Here is a 24,051-nt window from a genome sequence, read left to right on the forward strand (position 1 = left end):
CGGCACACGCTCTTTTACATTCTTGACAAGTACAGACAGACTGAATAATTTCGCTTCAATATATTAATATGATAACTAATTAATGCTTAATGTACCATTATCAGTTGTTTTATTATCAAATGTCATATTTATAAGCTTTGCTTCGTTGTGTTTCTTTATATATTGAAATTCCTTTGATATTTTACCGCTTTTTTGGTACAGTGGTTACATAATTAGCTTAGAACGGTACTAGGTTCGATTACTAACTTATTTGTTGGTACAATTTTGAAAATTATTTTCTATGCAAAAATTTGTCTAGGATTAATAATAAATATTTTTCGGGACAATTTTCACACACAGCACGATCTGATCCCATACTAAGCTTTCGCTTGTGTTATAGAAACCAGATGGCTGATAAACATACACATACATAATTTTAAGTAAATACTTATATCTATAGATAAACTAGCGGTCCGCCCCGGCTTCGCCCGTGGTACATATTAACGTTTTCTCTACATAAGAACCATCCTCGTACTTCAAGGAATATAATAAAAAAAGAATTATCGAAATCGGTTCAGCCGTTCTCGAGTTATGGAATTACAACGAAAAGTGGCATTGATTTTTATATATTAAGAGAAGAAAGATTAACACCCAGACACTGAGCAAACATCTATGTTCATCACACAAATATTTGCCCAAGGTGGAAATCGAACCCAGGACCAGTGGATTGGAAGGGGTCATTACTCATTACCAACCAAGCCAACCGGCCAGTCTTATTTACATTTATAAAAGTACTTATTTCCATTTTCCGATGAAAATCAAATATGTAATTTTCGCATACATTTTCTTACAAACATTCTTCATACTGAAATTAATGAATGTAAGTAGTTACTTCTGAAATTAAAATATAAATATTATACGTGCTATATCTAAACATATAATAAATCTGTAGAAGGGTCAATTCTGTACATTGAAAATATTGAAAAAATAAATAGCAGGGGGTGTTACTGGATCGATACCAAACCCAAATATGTGATTAAAAAAATTTTTGTCTGTCTGTCTGTCTGTCTGTATGTGAAGACAACACGTGAAAACTAACGGTTCGATTTCGATCAAACTTGGTATAATTATACCTTATTATCCTGGGCGTAAAATAGGATAAGACTTTTTATCCTGGAAAAATACGTAGAAAAAAATTAATCTTAATTTTTCAGTTTTATCCATAGACGTTGTTCCGTAGAACCGCGAACACACGTTGCGTATTATTATAGGCCTAGCCGTATTTGGGAATTGGGTCCAATAGATATTTATAAGATGTTATTGACAGAGTTACTCAAAATGGAGAAATAACCATCCACGCGAAGACCGACATCCGCGCGGACGGAGTCGCGGGCGGAAGCTAGTATTGAATATTATCCTTAAACTAGCTTCCGCCCACGACTTTGTACGTGCATCCCCGTTTTTCCCCGTTCCCGCAAGTATTTCGGGAAATCCTTTCTTAGGGGACGCCTACGTTATGACATCTTCCTGCATGCCAAATGTCAGCCCGATACGTCCAGTGGTTTGGGCTGTGCGTTGATAGATCACTATACCTATCAGTCACCTTTGAGTTTTATATATATAGATGATGGATTTTTTAGACTTCTTAACACAATTATTATTCAAATTCAAATTCAAATTATATTTATTTGCAAGAATGTAACTAGTTACAGATTCTAGATGTATTTTATTTAATGAAAAAGTTTTTATAGCGTGATTTATTAATTTTAAAATTTCCCAGATTTTAAGGTTATTTTAGAAAAAAGTAACACGTGTAGAAGATTGTATTATTATGGTATGATTGTGCATAATATATGTTATGCTTTAGTACAATATAATATTATGAAATGGAAATAAGATAACAAACAAAGTAGTTTATTTATTTAGTATGTTACCGGAAATGTATGAAACCTAGGAAATGTACCTAAAAAAATTGTTTTACAAAATAAATAATACCATACAATATACATAATATTATCGCGGGAAATTGTGGAAAGTTCCTGTATCGTATTTGGAAATGTATAAAACGAATGCTTTCTGTGAATAAAATTAATAATACACGTCGTTATTATATTGCCTCGCCGGCCGCGACCGCTGCTAACGCGCCACGCTCCCTTCGATTCTCGTTTCGCTTCTCGCTTACCTATTTTTCACTGAAAATTATGTAAATTTCCATTTGGTATTTAGGAAATATGTATATAGATTTCCTAGAAAATGTGTAGTATTTTTATTTGTTTTAGTATTGTATGCAAGTAAAACATTCAAAATATGAATTTGTAAGCTTGCAAAAAACCCTGTAAACCACGGGAGCTTATAGAAATTCATAGTGTAAGAGACAGTACAAAATTTTTCGTTTTTTTGGAAAATAAAGGTATACTATTTAAAAAACACGTGTTTGATGATCTGGAGCAGGCCAGACGCCAGTTACGATAAATATAATTTAATCCCACTTTATTATATAAAAGATAAACTTCCACCTTTTGCTTAGATTAGAACTTTTTATCGTCAAGGCCCATTTTAAATTGACGATATTTGTAATTTCATTGAAAAATAATAAATATAATGTGTATTAATTTATAATTATACAATAGTGTTAAATAACTAAATAGTTTTAGCAAAACAAAGAAAAAAAAATTGATAAAAAATGTGATAATAAGACATTTAGAAATATCGACACATTATTACCTTTTAGATTGGCTGACACTGACTTTAAAAAGATAAGAGAGTAGCGCGTATTTTAATAAATATAATATGTAAGTATATTGATTTAATTTTCGATTATAATTTTGGTTATGAAGTCATTTTAATTTTTTGTTAGCAGAGTAAGTAGGTATGCAAAGAAGTAAGATCCCCTGATATTCATTGGTCACCACTTCCCAAACACTAGGCTACATTGGCTATACCTGTCTTTTATGATTATACTAGCTTTTTCCCCGCGACTATGCTTTCATATCTACTCAAAAGGAAGACGTTTCACGGCTGTAAAAAGTAGCAATCTCTAAGCCTTCTATCTCCATACACAAATGTGCCATGAAATTCTCTGTTAACGATAAAAAAAGAAGAGAGACACAAACAATTTCGCATTTATTATACAGTGTGTATATAAGTATTAAAAATTATATGAGGTATATGGATTAAAAAAAATAGTATAAAACAAAGTCGCTTTCTCTGTCCCTATGTCCCTTTGTATGCTTAAATCTTTATAAGTACGCAACGGATTTTGATGCGGTTTTTTTGATAGATAGAGTGATTCAAGAGGAAGGTTTAAGTATATAATTTATTAGGTTTTAGACAAAGCGGGCTAAGCCGCGGACTGTGACCTAGTATGGATATAAAAAATAGTTTGAATTAGGATAGCCTACAAAACAGGCTTGTTCTTGTCCTAATACTTGAAGAGTAAATCGTTCCAAACCTTAAATCTCCGTGGAAGGAACTTATAAATAATTCACGACTAAATACATTCAATTAGTATAATATAATACTTAATGCGATCACTCAAACGTATCATATTATGCGTTGGATTGCCAAAGCGATTGGTCGATTACATCCTTTTTAATAAAAAACATAATAATTTTATCCTTGCTGACTTTCTAGTGATGTTTATTGGTCAGGTAAATAGTGATATAGGTAATGTGTTGATTAATAAGAAGTACCTAATATGATTCTTCAGTTATTGTACTGAGCACAGACAAAAAATCTTTAATGTTTTTTGTGCAGATGTGTTGTTTTTATTTTATGGTGATTAAAGGCAAAATAAACGTGATTTATCTTTAGATTTTGTTTATAGTAGTTTACGTCTTACTCTGTAACAAATGGATTGCCATCAACGGAGTCCCAGGGATAAAGATAAGATCATGAAAACGATTGGAAAGACTGGAAAAGGTTAGAAAAGGCTTCCATTTCCGCCACTCATTGCATTTACATGCTTATGTTTGACGTTTGAGTTACTTTAGTTATAATTACCTTATTTTTATAAGATTTTTTTATAATACAGATCCTACTTATATTATACTAGATTTCCACCTGTGGCTTCGCCCGCGTTTTCAAAGGAAAACCCGCATAGTTCCCATTCCCGTGGGATTTCCGGGATAAAACATATCCTATGTGTTAATCCGAGTTACCCTCTATATGTGTGCTAAATTTCATTGTAATCGGTTCAGAAGTTTATGCGTGAAAACCATACATACATACATTATTAAAACCTTTCCTCTTTATAATATTAGTATAGACAAGATATTCACCAGTTTTAATAGATAATTAAATATACATTCAAACAATATATTTGTAAAGCAGTCGTTCAGGAATACTTTTAGAGTATTGTAATAGGTATGTATAATTACACACGTACTTACTATCTAATAAATAACCTACTTTTTTAAGTTGACAAAAATGTAACTCTCGTATGCTCATTGCTTAGTTCCAAGAAAGCCTACCTACCTAAAACTATGATTTTTGCTACATTAATTTGACCTTTACTTGACGGATACTAACTAGGTTATTCCCAGATTAAAAGACAGTTTCCGTGAAACGCCTTAATCCTTGACTTCGGGTTTTAATGAGACAAAGAAATTAAAAAACTCATAATTCTAAGAAATTGTTCTTGCGTGATTTGATCTGCCTATTTAATGATACTTTTCCTTAATGTTTTGATAATAATTTCCTTCCTTGTAGCTTTCCTTTCCTTGTTATAGAACCAGATTTTTACTGATTAGCTTAACATGTTTTTATTTACAGTTATTCCAGAGTACTTGTAAACAAACACACAATATTCTAAATATAAAGTCAAGTCGCTGTCCAAAAAAGTAAATTAAGGTTATCATATAAAGCATTTGACTTTATTTATTACGTCATCATCATCAGCCCATATACGTTCCCACTGCTGGGACACGGGCCTATGTAGGTACAGGCCATAATCCACCACGCTGGCCAAGTGCGGGCAGATGTCACATGTCATCGAACTTTTCATTCTTCAACATGTCGTTTTTGTCACGATATTTTTTTAATGTCTCATATTATTATTTATCGTATACTATATCTATACTTACATTAAAAAGCTGAAGAGACTGTTTGTTTGAACGCGCTAATCTCAGGAACTACTGGTCTGATTTGAAAAATTCTAATAACGGGCAATGCGGTTAAAACCGCGAGGCACAGCTAGTCATATTATATGTGCCATGTTGAGTGTGGCAAAATTCAAATAATTTTTATATTTTGTATATTTGCTCCATCTCATCGTGAACTTACAAAAATATATATTGATTATTGACATACAGATAAAACTAATCAAACTGTTTCTATGTTACTTATCGAATCTAATGACCTCTAATTTCGGTTATTATATAACTTAGTGTACCGTAATCAAGCTATTGTTACGTTATGTCGGTCAAGTTTAAGTTACCTTCTCTTTGCGTTTAAGTTATTACATTTTAACTGACTAAAAATCGAGGTTAGAAACACGTATTGGGTGTCAAATTGTAATTAGTTTAACTGTTAATTAATAAAAGTTTTATTTTATTAAGTAGTTTATTAATTAATTAATTATTATTATTTTATAACAACACAAATTAATTAATAGTTAATATACTTTTATCCTACTAATATTATAAATGCGAAAGTTTGAGTATGGATGGATGGATGTTTGTTATTATTTCACGCAAATACTACTGAATCGATTACAATGAAATTTGGTATGTAGGTAGCTGAAGACTCAGAATAATACATATCCCGGAAACCCCACAGGAACGGAAACTATGCTGGTTTTTCTTTGAAAACGCGGGCAAAGCTGCGGGCAGAAATCTGTTAGTAAATATATGAAAGTTTTGATGTACCTATGTCCGCTATTTAATCATGACAAAACTGCTGAATTTTGATGAAATTTGGCAGTGTTGTAGCTGAGTTATGGAAATACTTGCCTCTGCATAAGATAAATTCCTTCATTCATAGATAAATTCCGTATGTTTGTCTGGTTGTAGGCAGTAATAAAATAGGGATCTACTAAATTGATTTTGAAAAAAAAAAAGCATATTAAAAATAAATTCTATTATTACATAGAAAGTTTCCTTCTAATGGAAAAATATTTATAAGAACGTTCGTGGAATTTAGTGAAATTCTAACAGACAATCAAAAAGATAATCTCTTTATAATGTCAGTATCGATTCAAACAATTTTTTTCTTATCAAGTGGCGTTTAATATTATGTAATAATAAATAATAGTTTCGTAACATAAATACTTTATAAAAATATGTAGTTAATCGATTTTTAATACCTTCACTGGGGGCAGTACATTTTACCAAACGTTATGAAATTTTTAACAATCAAACCCATTAGGAATTACCTAATTACAAAAAATCACATGTAATCTAATTGTTTATGGGAATCTTATAGTGATATGAGATAACAATTTAACTGAAATAGACTTTAATTGTATTATTTACTAGCTGCCCCGGCAGTTTTCTCTCCATAATGGCTTTTGCACACGAGTAGAGTAAACGGTAGAGTGAACTAGCATACTACTCCAGCAGTTTTGTAGAAATTTTATGGTGTCTACATTAGTAGGTATAGTAAGTAGGATAGTTAGTACTCTACCGATCTAATCTACCATTTACTCTGCCCGTGTACAGCAGCCATATGAGTTACTTTTTTCGTTATTCAATTCAGACATTTAATTCAGAGCGCCTTTTTGCTGCTTGTTATTTCATTATTATTTTTGCTTGTATCTTAACATAGTATTGAGGATCTAAGAAGCAAGCTTACTTTAAACACATACCTTTTTTTCTTTAAATAAAATATATAAGAAATTGCAGTCATAGTATACAACCTGAAAGAAGACAGTCAAAGACTTTCCGTTCTCTTCTATAAAATCTATGATTAAATCTACATGACGTTGTCTCAAAAATTGTTTACAAAAATGTATACAGACGAGGCATCTTGTTCGGATTGTAAATTGGAGTTAATCGAGAGGAAATGGACTGAAGTTTTACTTAGCTGGGTTAGTTTTTAAATATAATATGTAAATATGTTGTTAACTATGTACTATGTAAATTGGAGTATTATTGTAGTATGTGACCCTTTAGCTTACAAATGGAGTGTGATTTTAAATTAATTACTATCTTACTAATTACTATCTTTCCCTGGCTTTCGACCGGGTACCTATAAAGGGACGAGCCTGTATGTCTAAATACTGGGCATTCGCTTATCATCAATCAAGTTAAAACTCTCTTGGCTGTAAAAAAATTTTTCATGATGTATCGTATGGTTTATTTCGTTTTTAGCTATATTTTATAGAAATAGTAACTTGTTTCGAAGATATTTTCTCTTTGGAGACGGCGACAGCATCTCGGCCTAATTTCTTATAAAAACATCTACATTTTTTATCCAAATTCTCCAATCGTCCAATATATTTTATGCATTAAACAGAATTTAGATTAATTTATTAAATATAAGAGACACGTTATTTTAAATGACTTTTTGTAACATAGAATAATTGTTAAAGGAATGGGGGGTAGTTCAACAAGTTTCATCTTTCATTGACGGTAGTTCAATAAATAATTATACCCTCATTCTTCCAATATTATGTTTACAGTTAAATAAATGCGTGTACCAAAAGGATGAAGTATTTGATTTAAATTTGAGAAACTTGGTGGAAATAATAAATAGATACAAGGAAGATATTTGTTCTGATGATCTGAACAGAGCACTGCTGTGTACTGACGATTTAGAACCTTATATTGGTTATAAATATCCAATATTACGACTCAGGTATATTCATATAAATAAATTAAAGTGTCCGTCTGTCTTTTGAAAATAAAAAATGTGTGCCTGTACTAGTGTACACACGTAAGAAGTGAAACTTCTTTATGACCTTATTTTTCAAAAAATAATTTACTATATGCAACTTTACAGAAATACCTACGTCGAATCACGCGTGGTAGGGATAAGAAAAAGATGGCGCGTAACGAAAAAATGTTACACTAAATTTTTCCAACCCCGATAAAGAAGTTTCACTTCAATAAGTTTTTCGTTGTGTTTATTGTTATTTACTTGATGCCAACGTTAAAACGACGTTTGTAATCTGTTTTTATATGTCCGTCTATTTGCTAGTTCGTAATGACTGAACCAATTTTAAAGGGTCTTGCACTAGATCGTAGTTGGCTTTAATAAAGCAGCAGATGAGTAAATTCTATCCCAAAAATGTTTGATTTAAATACATCCAACATTAAAATTGACCGCCTCCTTGGTACAGTGGTTGACGCGTGAGCGTAGAACCGAGGGGTCCTGGGTTCGATTCCCGGTGGAGACGAACAAAAAAAATTGTCTCGATCTGGTTCGACACAGGAGGCTGATCACCTACTTGTCCCAAAAGAAAAATCGATCAGTGAAACAGATGTATGCATAATGCATCTGCCCTTTACCCCACTACGGGGACATGGGACTTCACTTTTTAACATTAAAATTAAAATCAAATATACTTAGTAAGATAGTTAGTTACATATCGTTTCTGTAAATTTTGTTTTTGTGTGCATTGTACAATAAAGTGTTCTATTCTATTCTATTATATTCTATTCTAAGATTAATAATTGTTTCTCCTAAACGAAGACAACGTCACAATTCACCACTAGTATTATAATTACAAAACTTATTCTAACAGAGATTTATACGAAGCCACCGATCAACCAAAGAAGGTCTACATCATGACATCAATACTGCTCTTTCATTGCTGCATCAACTCACAAAATGGTCAAGTAGAGAAAGATATTTGTGAGAAACTTACTATTGAAGAACAAGAAATTATTTTGAAATTCTGTGAAGAGTTAAGTGAAATGGAAGCTACTGTTAATAATGTTGATACAGCTATTAAAGGTAATGACTTAATGTGCTCTAATTGAAGTTTGTGGTAAAAAATCGACCTTGTGACTCTAATGACTATCACTTGCGTTCCGTACTGCACGTTGAAACTTTGGACAAATCCGCATTGAGATACATATTGATGTGTATATTGTATAGTAATAATTATCGAAATATGTAAAGGAAAAGGATCTATAATATGTATGAAATGAGCCGTTAAAACCATAGTAAGTAAATCGCGCTCAAAATAAATTTAATTTAATTCAACTTTAATAACCTTTAATCTCAGTTTGACTTTTTCTCTTAATTTGCGTCTATTAACATAATAACGTTTTGTTTTCACTATTTTTTTAATTCGATAGCCGATACTAGTGCATACAGATTTAATTCCAAATCTCATCTTTTCTCATTTCGCATCTGCTTCATCATTTAAGCTTTCCTTGATAGCATCTCCTTTATTGACTCATACCTTTTACTAAACTTTCTTATACGTTTTACAGAAGCCTGCGACTGTAAAAGCAAAACCAAAGACACACATCTACCACCCGACGTCATGGACACATCCCAATCAACAATGACGTCATCATCCGATACACTGAAACCTAAAAAGCCCACTTTAACATTCAAATCGTCAATTACCGTATTACCGTCTGTAATAACTGATGCCTCTTTATCTCGATCGTCATTCGATGTGTATTCTGATGTTAATTATAAATCGTATGGGAAGGTGGATGTTAGTGATTGTATGGTGTCCTCTGATTCGAAGGATACCGTTGAGTTCAAGCCTCAGGGCTTGCAGGGTAGTTTTGAAAGTAAGTTTATTAATTTATTATTTTAGTGTTATTGTTTTTTTTCTAATACATAACACTGGTAGTTTTAACTATAATACGCGCTATAGTTACAGTGATTTAAGATTCTATGATCTACTATTTTGTCAAAATGTCTATATCTAGATGAATAAAAATAATAATTTAAAAAGATAGTAGGTTACCATCTAGTCCGTGAACAAAATTACCTTTTATGACTGCCCATATAGTTTAGCTCTCTGTTAGTGAAAGAAGAAAGATTGTTACGTTAGATAGTAGACTTCTTCATAATATTAGTAAAGACGAAACAAGTGATAACTGCGTTAAAAACAACCGACTTCAAACTTGCACTTGCAAAATTTACAAATACCTACAGACAAAAATGCTCATAAAATAAAAACTACTGGGCCTATCCGAATAAAATTTTTATGGGACCAATTCGACACCATCCCGCATCGAACAAAAAAAGAATCACGTAAATCGGTTCAGAAACCTCGGAGTAATCGGTGTACATACATAAAAAAATAAAAAAATATACCGGCCGAATTGATAACCTCCTCCTTTTTTTTGAAGTCGGTTAATAAAAAGAAAGAACACCACACACCGATAAAAAGCAGTTATTTTCCCCTTGCATATGCTATAAACCAAAGAAAACATATGACACTATATTATGATCAATTGATCACGTTGTATATTCTATAAACCAAAGAAAATATATGATCACAAACGTTTTCAAGGACCAAATTGCAAAGTAGACTGCAATTGCGTGAGATGCAGCGCGTCCACCTCATGCATGGATCCCGGCAGTTCGGTGGACAAGTGTGATCCACCAGAGGAGGAAGAGGAACCCGTTGAGTTAGTTTGTAATATTGACATGATTTTAAAAGAGCAACTATGTAGTTTCTTCCCGGTCCTTATCCATAGATACTGCTTTCCGAATCGGTGGTAAATGTTAAAAAGTGTTATGACGATTCAAAATTGCTTTTATAAGAAGTCTTATTGAATAAATAAATGTTTGAGTTAGAGTGTTTGCAATAACTTTAGAATAATACTGTTTTATGTCAGAGCAAGTTAAGAGGCAGGTGGGCCACATAATGTAAGGTCGTCAAAAACTTGTTAATAGGTCGAATTTTATGGTATTGGACAGTCTATAAAAGATATAGGAGGCTATAAGTTATTAATGAAATGAGTTTGAGTGTCTGTTAACGGTATCTCATAAAGTACTAGATCAAGTTGAATGATGATGGGTGGTTTATCAAAAGTATATAATATGTAATGTGTTAAATTTTGCAAAAGTGAGAATATTTTTTTGAGAGCAGACGAAGTTGTTCGGGTCAGATAGTCTAATATTCAATAGTTTATTCATCAATTAGATGCAAATATCTGTAAGAGCTAGTGCGCAAGAGCAACTTTTGTCTCCGCAACTATTTTGTCTCTCCCACCCATGGGCTAGTACGAAAGTGCGCGCACGTAGCGACGCAACTCCCCATACAATTGATGGGAGAGACAAAATAGTTGCGGAGACAAAAGTTGCTCTTGCGCGCTAGCTCTTATAATGAATTAGTTGTTAGTTCAAACATAGGTGATTAGATATTGACATTGATTGGCATTCTACGTTACAATTTTTTAAACAAAATGTTATTAACTTTTGAAAATTTCCCTTGGTAACTATTTACCTTCATAACTCGTATTTTATTACAGGAAAGAATTTGACAAATGGAAGCTATACACCATAATATCAAGTGTGTTGGTGCTAATTGCTCTTGTTGTTGTGTTGTGTACGATACCGATGTGGAAAAGTAAGCCTAAGAAGGAAAATGTGGTACGGTTGCATGAGGAGACTAGGTAAATGGAATAATAATGTGTAGTTTTAGATAGCAAGGCATATAAGTTACGACTATACCGCTGTATCAAAGGGTTTTATAGTGACATAAAAATACATTAAAAAATTCCTCCCTACTACGAAGTAAGGTAAGGTTCGATAAAATTTGAACTTTTAGATTTGTTTTCGATAGCTATGCCACATAAGCTGTCGTAGCATTGTGCTGCTATACTGCTTGCCGAATCGGTGGTAAATGTTAAAACTGTTTTGACAATTTGAAAGTGCTTCTAGAAGAAGTCTAATTGAATAAATAAATGTTTGAGTTTGAGTTGAGTTTGAACTTAATAGAGAAATTTCCAGTAGGACATTTAAAATAATGTTACGTTACGTAAGTAAGCGTAGGGTATCGTTTTTTGATATAGTACGTACTAGCTTCCGCCCGCGACTTCGTCCGCGCGGAAAAATTAAGAAAAATTAAGATTTATTTTTTTTCTACGTATTTTTCCGGGATAAAAAGTATCCTATTTTATGCCCAGGATAATAAGGTATAATTATACCAAGTTTCATCGAAATCGAACTTCACATACAGACAGACAGACAGACAGACAGACAGACAAAAATTTATTTAATCACATATTTGGGTTTGGTGTCGATCCAGTAACACCACCTGGTATTTATTTTTTCAATATTTTCAATGTACAGAATTGACCGTTCTACAGATTTATTATACCTATGTATAGATAGGCCGACTGCATTGATACCAACCGTCAATACTTTGCCAGCTTCATAATATGTATTGCTAATCTCAGCAAAATTACATTCACAAAATAAGTAAATGATTGTAAAAATAAATATACGCAGCTAAATAGTTCCCAAAAATACGTAGTAAAATGAATAAGACATCTATAGATTTAATCACAGGAGTGAGTGGCATAGTTTGGATGAATTATGTGAATATGTAACTTCATACACAGACAAAGCTATAAGATTATAGAGTCCAATATGACGGCCATGAACAAGTACATAGAAGCGATTATAAAATTCCTAAGGTGTAAAAATCCGGTTAGGTTTCTAAATGGGCAATATGTTTAAGCTGGCTTAGAGATATAATAAGATTCTCTTGGTTCTAACAGTTATGAAGAATTCAGTTACAAGTCGTAGGTATTATGTATTTTTAACCGACTTCAAAAAAAAGGAGGAGGTTATCAATTCGGCCGGTATATTTTTTTTTTTTATGTATGTACACCAATTACTCCGAGGTTTCTGAACCGATTTACGTGATTCTTTTTTTGTTCGATGCGGGATGGTGTCGAATTGGTCTCATAAAAATTTTATTCGGATAGGCCCAGTAGTTTTTATTTTATGAGCATTTTTGTCTGTAGGTATTTGTAAATTTTGCAAGTGCAAGTTTGAAGTCGGTTGTTTTTAACGCAGTTATCACTTGTGTTTTTTTATTTTTTAAGCTTAATTTTAAAGGAGATATTGACAGCTTAGCGAGATTCAATCTAAACATGTATAAAAGGAAATAATTACAAAAATTGTAAAAGTGTATGTTAGAATAAATAATTTAATTTTCATAAATATCGACTTGTTTTAAAATTAAATTTTCTGTCCCTACTTAATATATTTCATTATCCCTTTTTAATTGTCTCTGTTTCTAAATCTTTGTAATAGTTTTATTAAATTCTGTGCAGATATTACAGTAACCATATATTTACAGTTACTGTCTACCAGACTGGCTTTGGAAATGTACAGACGGTTTCTGTGACAAAGTGTTTCGTCCAAATACCAACGAAAGCATGTACACCTCAATGAGTCGTTGCAAACTATTATGCTCTGGTCCACAATTATGGCCCCATCCGATCGGCTACACTTACTTCAGTAAAACCATCGTTGCCCTGGCAACGAATAAATTAGAATATAAATTCCAATCAGTACCATCAGATGCAGTACACCAATATCTAGCTGAAGCGTTCAAAATATTCCTCAAAGATGTAGCAAGATTGGAAAAGATCGATACAAAATCTAGAAACAAAACAAAAGAACACGTGAAAAAGATGATAATACAAATTGATGTGGAAAGTGATCCTGATCCAAGGCTTCGATTGAACACAGAAGAAGCGTATACGCTTAAAATTGAAACAATAGATAATCAAGTATTGATCAAAATAAGCGGTGTATCTTTCTGTGGTGTACGACACGGTCTTGAAACGTTGAGTCAAATAATACTCCTAGATCAGAGTACTGGCAGTCTAATAACTCTTTCTCATGCGGTTATTAAAGATGCACCTAGCTATAAATATAGAGGACTCATGATTGATACAGCAAGAAATTATATACCAGTTATAGATTTGATGCGAACTATAGATGCAATGGCGATGTGCAAACTGAACACATTTCATTGGAGAATATCAGACATAACAAGCTTCCCAATGGAGTTATTAAGCGTGTCAGAGTTAAAAGAATTTGGGGCGTATGAAAGATCTATGATTTACACAAGAAAAGACGTTAAATCAATAGTAAAAAGAGCGGGAATTCGTGGTATAAGAGTTCTTATTGAAGTGGCTTTACCAGGCCCTGTTGGAAGACCATGGATGTGGCTGCCAGAAGCCACTTGTCCAACTAAAGATGAAAATTTTACGTGTAATAACATACCTTGTTTACGCCTTCCAATGCAAGCGTCTGTATTCGATATAATACAGAATATTTACACAGAAATATTAGAACTAACAAACGTTGATGATATTTTTCATTTAAGTGACAGTATGTTTTCTTTTACGCATTGTAATAACTTGCTAGAAGATAGGGAAGGGTTTTTAGATAAAGCTCTATTTCGTTTGAAGATGGCTAATAAAGGTTTTCTTCCAAAATTGCCAATAATCTGGTATTCTAATCATTTGACGCGGGATTTCGAAGCGAGAATTTGGGATAGATTGGGTGTTCAATTGTATCTTTGGCATCAGAATCCGGAGGAGTTTTTGACCAAATTCAAAGTTATACATTCGACGAAATGGGATTTGTCGTGTGAAATGAACAAGCAGAGATGTATTAAATACAGGTACGTAGAATTAATGTAGTTCTTCGTTGTTTGTAGGACTTTTATTTTTATGTAAAATAACACTTTTCACTTTCATGGAGATAGCAAGATCAGGGCAATTGAAAATAGCTGATAATATTAATTCTGAGGGAGTATTATTCTTTCGTACCCATGCAGTTAATAAAAGTCGATAGGATGACAGAATATTCACAACACTAATTGATAAAAAAAATGTGTGCGTGTACTAGTGTACACACGTAAGAAGTGAAACTTCTTTATTACCTTATTTTTCAAAAAATAATTTACTATATTATGCAACTTTACAGAAATACGTCGAATCACGCGTGGTAGGGATAAGAAAAAGATTGCGCGTAACGGAAAATGTTACACTAAATTTTTTTCCAACCCCAATAAAGAAGTTTCACTAAAAAAAATTTTTTTTTTTTGTATCTGTTAGTCAATACTTTAATTTCTTATTCACCTGTGTTCTTAAATTTTCTATTAATTCACCATATTTCCGTCACAAGTTATTTCCCAGCAATTACTTCCATTCATAGCTATTAGCTACTTAATAGATACATCGTATAAAACTAAATGATACTAATAAGCGAAAGTTACTCGACCATATGTTTACAACTCCAGTACTTTGAAAAACTTGTAATAATTAACTACGTGCTATAAGAGCGAATTTACACTTGAAGTGAGGTAAATTACTAGATTATAATAGAGTTTTTAAAGAAATATGAAAGTGTGTAAAATCCCTTTAGGTGGGTTGACAAATAGCCTGAGATTACTTAAATGTACTCACATAGATTATAAATCTATACTAATAATAAAAAGCTGAAGAGTTTGTTTGTTTGATTGTTTGTTTGTTTGAACGCGCTAATCTCGGAAAATACTGGTCCGATTTGAAAAATTATTTCGGTGTTAGTTAGCCCATTTATCTTGGAAGGCCTTATAGGCTATATATCATCACGCTAAGACTAACAGGAGCAGAGCAATGCGTGTGAAACCGCGGGGAACAGCTAGTAAATAAAATATTTAAATAAACAAGGCAAATACAAATCTAAGTACAGTATTTTTCTGTATCAATCTACTAGTACTTTGTTTCTGAGGCTGTAGATATGGTAACCTCTGGATCTACTACACTGATTTGGCTATTATTTTATCAATAAATAACCATTAACCACGTTATGTTTTAGTATCATCAGCTATATTTTTTTGTATCGGGATAACACGGAGCCAAGCGGGTAGTTTTGTATTCGTTATTTTAACTATGTCGCTATGTATTATATCCGTTTTTAAAATTCAATATCGTGACATATTATTAGATTTAATATCCTATCAATCTAGGTCATTATGTTAATTTTTATCCTGTTAGTTTTATGGTGTTGGATATTTAATATGGGTATACTAGCTTCAACACGCAGATTCTCTTGTGTAAAATACGGATGAACAGCTATTATTTTGGTCATTAATTAATCTATTTACAAACGAAATTTCAGCAAAATTCGTTCAGTAGTTTTTGCATGATATACAGTATTGTTGCATTTATTACATAATTTAGATTTTTTCAAAGTCATATAATTAACAATCGATACATGAGAATTGGCAAATAATACCTTTCCGATATGTAGTTTTTCATAGTGTCTGGACAAAAAAGACTTAAAGAGCTATGTAAAACCGGATGCATGATTATTCATTTATTTTAATGTAGGTATTGCATAAAGAATTTATAACTAGCTGCGCCTCGTGGTTTTGTTTGCGTTGACCCTGGGTAAAAAGTATTCAATGTTTTATAATATTTAACGTATATCATAGAAGACAGACAAACAAATTCATTTCCGTATTTTTATTAATTGTATGGATAGGTATTTGCAAACCGATACATTATGAAAATTGAAAATTTGTTAATTATTATGTGTTTTCCCCACTTTTCATGGTACATTCTTATTTCTTATAATCTTCTTCGTCTATTGCAGATTATTACTTCTCAATTACTATAATAATCTATGCACTTATAAGCAAAAAAAAATGATAAAAAAAGCAATGCACTTTTTATAAGTTGCTTAGTACACACTTTCTTAAGTAGGTAGTATGCATATCATAAAAAAAAAATTCATTCATATTTATTTTCGTAAGTTAAGGGCCTATGTTAAAATCTATCGATATCTATCTATCTAGCGATATCTAATGTGTTATTCTGTCTATTATATCACTACATAGTATAAAACAAAGTCGCTTTCTCTGTCCCTTTGTATGCTTAAATCTTTAAAACTACGCAACGGATTTTGATGTGTTTTTTTTAATAGATAGAGTGATTCAAGAGGAAGGTTTTAGTATATAATTTATTAGGTTTTAGACAAACCGGGCGAAGCCGCGGGCGGTAAGCTAGTAATATATAAAAAATTTCACTGCCAAGTTTCATCTAAATCCTTTAGTTCTGGCGTGATTCTCTACCTGTACATCCAAACATTTGTTTTCTCTATCTTTATTATACATTTATCCCATATTAATCAGTATACAATCCATCTATAACCCGTTCCCAGATCATGGCAAGACATGTACGGATGGAAATCATGGAGAAACTTGGAGGTTTTCACGATAGAAGGGGGGGAGGCGGTGCTCTGGACAGATCTGGTTGATACCGGTTAGTTGATAGTGAAAGTGACGTCAGAATGTTTATTGATTGATGCGAACGAAATAAGAATAGGAATGTCAATGACCTTTATTTGCCATTGTATCTATTTCTATCTATACTAATATTGTAAAGCTGAAGAGTTTGTTTGTTTGAACGCGCTAATCTCAGGAACTACTGGTCCGATTTGAAAAATTCTTTCGCTGTTAGATAGCCCATTTATCGAGGAAGGCCGCTTTAAACGGACAGATTTAATTAAAACTTTGTATACTTATCTCGGTTCTGAAGTTGAACTTTTTTAGGCGCGTTGGGAGTAAAATTTCAAGGTCACATCATGACAGTATGTCACGTCATAGATAAAGACGCTCTTTTTGGTATTTTTGAATCTTGCCAAAGAAGTATCACTTCTGACTCTGCTTGCCACACACGCTCTTTTTATTTTAGTTATTTAAACTATATTATTTAGTTTTATTTCATTTTTTGTTACGTGTTTGCAATTAATTGTTTATTATATTATTATAAAACCAAAAAATACAAGTCTTAAACGTTTAGCGCTGATTTCAATCACTCAACTATATTAATTACTCGTCACTGTCGTTGTCATGCACTAAATACAATTTGGTTAATAACGAAATATACATAAATGGCGGTACTAATAGGAATATTTACATGATTATTAAACATTAATAAACTATTAACCTGTTTTAATTTGTAACTTGTGCAATGGCGCGTGCAGTTTTATTCCTGTGCGCATTTTGTGTAATTCGAGGTAGTGACGTCATTTGATTTTAGTTAGAAGATACATAAAAAATGTTTCAACAAAAATGAGAAAGAAGAGCGTGTGACACGTATCAGAAGTGAAACTTCTTTGGCAAGATTCAAAGATACCAAAATAGTCCATGACGTGACGGTATTGCCATGACGCGACCTTGCAATTAAACTCCCAACGCGCCAAAAAAAGTTTCGCCACGCATGACAAATCTGTGTGGTTTTTGGCATGTCAATTTATATGTGACACGTATTTTTCTTTCATTATAATAACCAACGTACATATAAAAACGAACTTGATTTTAAAAATACAATGGGATATAGGGAAAATATATGTTCAATTTATAGAAAACTAGCTGACCGCCCGCGGCTTCGCCCGCTTTCTCTAAAACGATTTGAGATTTAAACTATCCTATCTCTCAAGTTGGATCGAACTGCACATGGTGTGCGAATTTTATTATAATCGGTTAAGTGGTTTAGGAGTCCATTGAGGACAAACATTGTGACACGAGATTTATATATACCTATTAAGATTTCGAGCCTCCTTACGTTCCAAAAGCTATTGAAGACGGTATATCTATGACTCACATCTCGTCAAACTTTTTTGAAACGTTCTTGGATTGTACAAGTGACTTTCATCCAGTTTAACTTTTGGGTATTCTGTTTATCTTCTGTCATTTAAAATGAGAAATAGGGCAAGAAAATTATGTCAAACTAGCTGACCCAGACGTTGTCATGTCTTTGTGAAAATTGTCAAACCCGTTTATTTTAAATGACTTGTATAAATGGTAAGTTTTCACATTTTATTAATTTTTTGACGCTAACTTGAGTCTCTCTTTCATGAGATCCTATTCCTGACAATAACGAACACTTCCAAAATTGGAGCAAGATTCGCGCTCTACAGGTATCTTTGTCGATTAAATAATTTTTACTGAATAAAGAGAATTAAGAAACATACTAGGAAATACGTATTATGGTGATGTTAAGTTCACTGGGTCTTCTCTTGTAATCAATAAATGAGCACTATAATGAGGGCACATGTCATGGTCAGGCAACTGTCAAAGGTTAGGTATTGTAGTCTATTAGAATGTAGGTGTTTATTCATTTGTTATTTAATAGGGTACTCTGGTGTGTACAATTTTACAGAGACAAAGCTTCTTTTCGATTAGATACTTATTATCTAGTAGCTGTTCTCCGCGGTTTTAACCGCATTGCCCTGCTTCTGTTGGTCTTAACGTGATGATATATAGCCTAAAGCCTTCCTCGATAAATGGGCTATAGGCTAATGCTACCAGTAGTTCCTGAGAATAACGCGTTTAAATAAGCAAACAAACTTTTCAGCTTTATAATATTAGTATATATTGTTACGGAATAATCGTCTGTGCACACTTAACGATTAAGTACACCCTTAGGCCGGTTGCAGAGCCTGACCGACCATCAGTGCGTACGTCAGTCGCGCTTGTCATATGTATGGAAATACGCGTGCGTATGGTCGGTCTAGCTATGAACGGTTTTATGAATTTCCATACGTATGACAAGCGCGACTGACGTACGCACTGATGGTCGGTGAAGCTCTGCAACCGGCCTTATAGAGACGAACTGATTCCATGCCATAATCCTGTTGTTTGCCAGTTATAAGGGCAGTCACCAACTCAAACTCAAACATTTATTTATTCAATTAGACTTCTTCTAGAAGCACTTTTGAATCGACATTACATTTTTTTTACATTTACCACCGATTCGGAAAGCAGTATCTATGGAGAAGAACCGGCAAGAAACTCCATAGTTGCTCTTTTAAAATCATGTCAATATACAATTTAGCTTTACATAAAACTACATTATGATGTATAATATGCCAAAGAACTGTCCTGTAGTTCTTACGCGACAACCCTCCGTGGATTTTCATCTTCCATATATTCCTTAATGCTGTAATAGGCTGTCTGAACTAATTTTTTTACATAAGTTTTAAAAGCACTACTAAAATCTTGAGGAACAAACGAAGGGGATCGAGGAAGTGTACAGAACAATTTTATTTCCATATTATTCGCCGATTGCACTTGCTGTGATTCAGATTGTGTCAAGTAGGTTATTATTGATGTCAGCTGTGCTATCAGGTCAATGCCTCTTAAGAAGCATCACTGTGATTACATGCGCTGAATTCTCTTTAAGATTATTACAATGTTTATCTTTGGGCTGGTTTTTATGTTGTTGTTTACAATTTTGTGGATTGTGATGGTTCCTGGTTTGTGTGTGATTCTGTCGAGTAGTTCTGTACTCGAGTGGTTTATAGATTAACATATTTATACCCAGTTTGTAAGTGGGATACTTCATAAATACAATTTTTTTATGATTTATTTATTTGTACTGTTACTGTAACTGTTGTAATGCAGTTTTCTTTCTTAATAGATAATCTGGCGTGACTAAGTTCATCCATTTGTCCAATTTTTCCGTAAATAATTCCAGTTTAATTGATCACAACTACACCGTTTCTTGCCGGCTCTTCTCTGTATAAATTTATTTCCGAATTGGTGGTAAATCTGTGTAATCCATACTTAATATTATAAATGCGAAAGTAACTCTGTCTGTCTATTTGTTACTCAATCACGCCTAAACTACTGAACCAATTTTCGTGAAATTTGGTATGGAGATATTTTGATACCCGAGAAAGGATAGGCTTTATACCGGAAATCCCACGGGAACGGGAACTATGTGGGTTTTTCTTTGACTGCGCGGGCGATGCCGCGGGTGGAAAGCTAGTAACTAATAACTGTTCAAAAGTGCTTCAATTGAATAAATACACGTTACAGTTGTAGCTTATAAAATTATAACATTATGTGTACTATCCGTAATGTCTTATGTTTAAGGTAAGATAAAGTATTCGGAAGGTTTAGTACTAAAAAAAACGAGTGTATGTACTTATGTACACGCGTTAGAAGTTATACTTCTTTGGCGTATGGAAAAAATACTAGAATATAAAACTTGAACATAGTTATCAATTTTCATACCACCTAGAACTGACTTCATGCTGTTAAATTTAGGTGTCGGTGTGCGCGCGCATCGTAAAAATTCACTCTCATCATTTTTCTCTATCGCGCCAAAAGAAGTATAACTTCGATAAAATCTGGATAGCTTTCAGCAAAGACTTGTAAGTAGATATTCGCTATAGAATTGACTTCTTTACACTGACCAAAACCTTGAAAAGTTTTGGACAGTCTGCTGTCTACATATTATTAAGTGGGTCAATGATGAAGGTTGTTTGATAAGATTAGATTAAATAATTAATAAATATATTAGATCGTTATATGGTAATGAAAAGAGCATTGGATATATGTAGATACAAATAAGATAATTCTGCTGACAGTCTAAGCAGCGTTGGTTGGCATAGTTGTGAAGAGAAATGAAAAAACATTTAACTCTAGGCGAGTATTGGATACTAGCTGAGCCCTGCGGTTTCACCCGCGTTGCTCCACTCCTGTTGGTCTTAGCGTGATGATATATATAGCCTTCCTCGTTAAATGGGCTATCTAACACCGAAATAATTTTTCAAATCGGACCAGTAGTTCCTGAGATTAGCGCGTTCATACAAACAAACGAAAAAACTCTTCAGCTTTATAATATTGTAATATATATAAGATATTAAAAATTTAGTAGTGTATCGTTTAGAAGTGTCAGGATACACTTTGTATAAAATACTAGCTGTGCCCCGCGGTTTTACCTAGGGGTAACATGGATTAACACATAGGACAGGTTATATCCCGGAAATCCCAAGGGACCGGGAACTATTCGGGTATTTTTTTGAGCATAAATCTATTTTTTTGCAGGTAATTTGGACGACCACATCTGGCCTCGTACCGCAGCAGTTGCAGAGAGGCTCTGGTCTGATGTGGTCGCCAATTCGAGTGCCAATAAATATGTGTATGCCAGACTGGATACACATCGGTGAGATTATCATCTAAGAAAGTCAATTATCAATAGCGGTGCTTTTGGAGGGATTCGTTAAATATTCAACATAAATTTTACTAAATTAGTAATACATATTATCTAGTTACTAGCTGTGCTCCGCGGTTTTACCCGCAGTGCTTCGCTCCAGTTGGTCTTAGCGAGATTATAATATATAACCTTCCTCGATAAATGGGCTATCTAACACCGAAAGAATTTTAAACCGGACCAGTAGTTCCCGAGATTAGCGCGTTCAAACGAAACGAACTCTTCAGCTTTATAATATTTGTATAGATATGTTAATATCTAATAATCTACATATTCCAAGTAATGTGAAAGTTTGTGAGGATGTGTGTATGTATGGATGCATACATATTTGAACTCTACATATTCGACTCATTCTCGAATAAAACTGCTGGACGGATTTAAACGAAACTTTACACTAATATAGGTTGTACATGAGAATAACATATAGCTATATGATTTTGGCTGTGGGTTCGTACGGCGCAGGTATTTATTGACAAAATGATATTTAAATGCTTCCAGAATTTCCCAGAAATTCGCTACCAGAGAATTCAATCGCTTACACTCAAAAGTGTAACCTATACCTTAATAGAGATATAGGTTACACTTTAGGAATTATAACATTAGATATAATCTATATACTAAATTTCCTACAGATCTGATCGGCGGATATTAAGTAAATAGTAAAAATTAAAAAAAAACTAGAACTATCAAAAATATTGTGACATACACATTATACATAGACATACATAATTATTAACCCATTGAGCCCCAAGCGGCCCAATCGGTCCCAGACACAACAGATTTTCTATTGTGCCTGTGGTTCCGGGGCCTGAGTTATTATAATAAATATATTTCACAGATGGCGAATGTTACTCCGTGGTATAAAGGTGCAACCGATCTGGCCAGCCTGGTGCAGCTTCCATCCCAGCAAATGTCTTCAGAAAATAAATTAATCACTACATAATATTATAAAACAAAGTCGTTTTCTCTGTCCCTATTTCCCTAATATGTCCCTTTGTATGCTTAAATCTTTAAAACTACGCAACGGATTTTGATGCGATTTTTTTTTATAGATAGAGTGATTCAAGAGGAAGGTATATAATTTATTAGGTTTTAGACAAAGCGGGCGAAGCCGCGGGTGGTAAGCTAGTTTAATAATATTATATAAGTTTGTTTTATTGTATTTTACCCAGATGCTTGATGAATGCTGGATGAATTCTTCACCTGGTCTTTCCCCTCATAGCGAAATTTCGTATTCGCACTCGCAACGATGTTAATTGAGTACCTACTTACTTTGATTTGAATTTTGAATTTGATTAAAGACTAGCGGTCCGCCCCGGCTTCGCCCGTGGTACATATTTCGTAATAAAAGGTAGCCTATTTTCTTTCTCAGGGTCTAAAGATTGTCTGTGCCAAATTTCATCAAAATCGGTTGAGAGGTTTAAGCGGGAAAGCGTCACAGATAGACAGACAGAGTTACCTTCGCATTTATAATATTAGTAGGGACTTAGATAATTAAGTAATGATCTAAGAGTAGGGATGGTTCATAAATTTTTCTTAGAGGACTTGCACTGCACAGAACATATAAGAAAAAAGCATATAATTCAAATATGTAGCAATTGTGAAATACATGCTTCTGCCCCACAAGGTGATTCGGGACTTACATATTATGACGTAGATATAAAACTGAATCTATGTTGGAGCTCTTTTTAATTCTGTAGCACAATTACAGCCCTTATTATGCATAATAATATGAACTAGATATCTTGACAGGTAGGTCAATATTTCAGTTAAGGTAACTTCACACAGTCTCATTCTAAACATTTTTGATTATTATTTTGTAAAAAAATATAACTTTGTTAGTAAAATGACTTATACGGAGTGTCTCACTGTACTATTGGTATACTAAGCGCGAAGGGACTTGTAGTTTTGCAAACACTGATCACGTAAAAAATACTTAAACAACAAAATTACGTCAAAAAAATTTTGTGAAATTTTTCCTGATAATCCATGTTTTCTTCTCTAGCTTCGCGCAACCGGCATATACCGCTTCGCTAATGTGAGCATTTTGTCTATGAAAACATAAACGATAGCTCACGTGCTGGTGGCAAAGTTGGGCGGGTTGCTTGTTTTGGGTACACATAGTGTTTTA

General features: G+C 33.2%; 1 protein-coding gene across 1 annotated transcript in view; it reads left to right on the plus strand.

Moving 5' to 3' along the window:
- Nucleotides 1-22,877, plus strand: part of LOC123703693 (probable beta-hexosaminidase fdl) — a 30,119-nt gene extending 7,242 nt beyond the window's left edge. The window contains exons 3-10 of the mRNA XM_045651773.1: nt 8,666-8,877; nt 9,363-9,674; nt 10,406-10,523; nt 11,370-11,513; nt 13,211-14,548; nt 17,077-17,177; nt 21,755-21,872; nt 22,759-22,877. Coding sequence (XP_045507729.1) covers nt 8,666-8,877; nt 9,363-9,674; nt 10,406-10,523; nt 11,370-11,513; nt 13,211-14,548; nt 17,077-17,177; nt 21,755-21,872; nt 22,759-22,852 — 2,437 coding nt within the window. The 3' untranslated portion in view covers nt 22,853-22,877. The remainder of the gene's footprint in view (nt 1-8,665; nt 8,878-9,362; nt 9,675-10,405; nt 10,524-11,369; nt 11,514-13,210; nt 14,549-17,076; nt 17,178-21,754; nt 21,873-22,758) is intronic.
- The last annotated feature ends 1,174 nt before the right edge of the window (nt 22,878-24,051 follow it).

Source organism: Colias croceus, chromosome 27, assembly GCF_905220415.1.
Source record: "Colias croceus chromosome 27, ilColCroc2.1".
Taxonomy (NCBI): domain Eukaryota; kingdom Metazoa; phylum Arthropoda; class Insecta; order Lepidoptera; family Pieridae; genus Colias; species Colias croceus.